Genomic DNA, 1,874 nt, shown 5'->3' with positions numbered 1-1,874 from the left:
CCCGGCCTCACCAGTAGAGCACGGCGACGCGCAGCGTCATGGCGGCGGCCGCGGTACGGCGACGCCACCGGAGCCTCGAGCTCGGAACGCCGCGACGCGGCCGCGCAGCCCTCCGGAGCGACCAGAGCGACGCCGCAGCAACCAGAGCGACGCCGTAGCGCCGGCGCCGCCAATCGCAGCGCCGCTGCGCGCGGGCGAGGCCAATCGGAGCGCTGCGGAGCGCGAGCGCGGCCAATCGGAGCGCAGCGAGGAGGCGGGACCGCCACAAGGTCGGGACGAACGAGTGCTGCCTGCAAAGCGCAGGGCCTCGGGGGCCGCGGGTTCGAGCCCGGCGCCCGGCTCTTCCCAGGGTGACGCGTGTTCGAGCCCCGCGCCCGGCGCTTCCCCGGGGCGGCGGTGGGAGCCGGGCCCGGGCTTGGGGTGGGGTGGAAAAAATCCCGCGAGATTGATCCCGCGAGGCCTTAAAAAATTTTAAACTCTCCCCCCCCACACCCAGGGAAACGTGCTTGAACTTTTATCCCATCGCCCTATTTATAGCCCGGCCTCCRCCTCCCGGCAAGGCCCCGCGCGAGCTGCCAGGAACCGATCCCCGTTTTTCCCTGCCAAAACCTCCGCGACGCTCGTTTTTTTCCTGCTTTAGCAGTGTACAAATGTGGTAAAGAGCATCTCCCCGCCGCTAAAAAAATCTCTGCCCTTTTATGGCTGCTTCCTACGGAAAGCTCAGATTTGGAGGTTTCAGGCCAAAAAAAGCGCTTTGCGAGCTCTCGCGGCTCGCGGGAAACGGCGCCAAACCCGAAAGGCTCCGCGTCTCGGGGCGCCCGGATCTTCGGGAGCCGCCAGGATGGGCGATTTGGGGGCRAAAAAGGGGCTTTTGGGGCAACTCCGCATCTCGGGGTGTGCAGCGCTTCAGGGCGATTTGGGGGGGGAAAAGGGGCTTTTGGGGCAGCTCTGCCTCCCCGTCCAAGCCAGGCTCCTCTCCGCCGCGTTTCCCATCACATCTCCCAAATTTCAGCTCAACCTCCCATACTAACAACAACAACAAAAAAAAAAACACCCGAATAATAAGAAAATCCCGTTTTTTCACCCAAGTCGAGCGACCGGTGTTAGACACGGAGCGATGTTTTTTTTTCCCCCCGAGCCGCATCCTCGGTCATTTGACCTGCGGCCGATTGATTTTTGGGAACAGCAGCAGGATTTCCAAGGCCACGGTGCTTAAAAAAGCAGCTGCAGTATAAGCTCAGCACTATATATATATATATATATATACACACACACATATATATATATATATTTAAAGACATGCACTTTGGCTCCTCGTCCTTATTAACCCTGGGCACCGTTCCCGCAGCGTAAGGTTGATTTTCCCACTGCCGGTTATAATTTAGCCGCTGCTCTAAAAAAAGCCAACGCGGGAGCCGCTTCCCAGGCAAACGGCGCAGGCTTTCTGGAGCCGGGCGGGATGCGCTGCCCCGCCAGTGCATTGCTGATCCTGCCCAGGCAGGTGCTGCCAGGGCCAAAAATCCCTCCCGCCCTGATAAAACCTGCTGGCGTCTCTGCATCAAAAGTTGTTATTCGGGATCTGCTGAAACACAGCGTTAATAGCAGCATGAACCGCATTTGCACCACCAAGAGCCACATTTACACCGCCATGAGCCACATTTGCACTGACACGAGCTGCATTTGCACTGCCACGAGCTGCATTTGCACCACCAGGAGCCACATTTGCACTGCCATGAGCGGCACGCTGCACCAGAGCAGCTGGAGCATTGCACCAGAGCAGCCCGTGTGCTGCATGTTGCACTGGAGCAACCCGTGTGCCGTGCCGGAAGACCCCGGACATTGCACCGGGGCAGCCTGTGAGCCGTGTGCTGCAC

The 1,874-nt window shown here is 59.8% G+C and overlaps 1 protein-coding gene across 1 annotated transcript in view; it reads right to left on the bottom strand.

Annotated features, from left to right (window-relative positions):
* SELENOW (selenoprotein W) overlaps window positions 1-888 on the bottom strand; it is a 3,298-nt gene extending 2,410 nt beyond the window's left edge. Inside the window, exons 1-2 of the mRNA XM_026069726.1 lie at window positions 819-888; window positions 12-460 (exon numbers count right to left, since the gene is read on the bottom strand). Of these exons, the coding sequence (XP_025925511.1) occupies window positions 12-460; window positions 819-888 (519 nt within the window). The remainder of the gene's footprint in view (window positions 1-11; window positions 461-818) is intronic.
* Between the last annotated feature and the right edge of the window lie 986 nt (window positions 889-1,874).

Source organism: Apteryx rowi, unplaced genomic scaffold, assembly GCF_003343035.1.
Source record: "Apteryx rowi isolate R43461 unplaced genomic scaffold, aptRow1 scaffold_1061, whole genome shotgun sequence".
In the NCBI taxonomy this organism is placed as follows: domain Eukaryota; kingdom Metazoa; phylum Chordata; class Aves; order Apterygiformes; family Apterygidae; genus Apteryx; species Apteryx rowi.
This window is presented reverse-complemented; position numbering and strand designations above follow the sequence as displayed.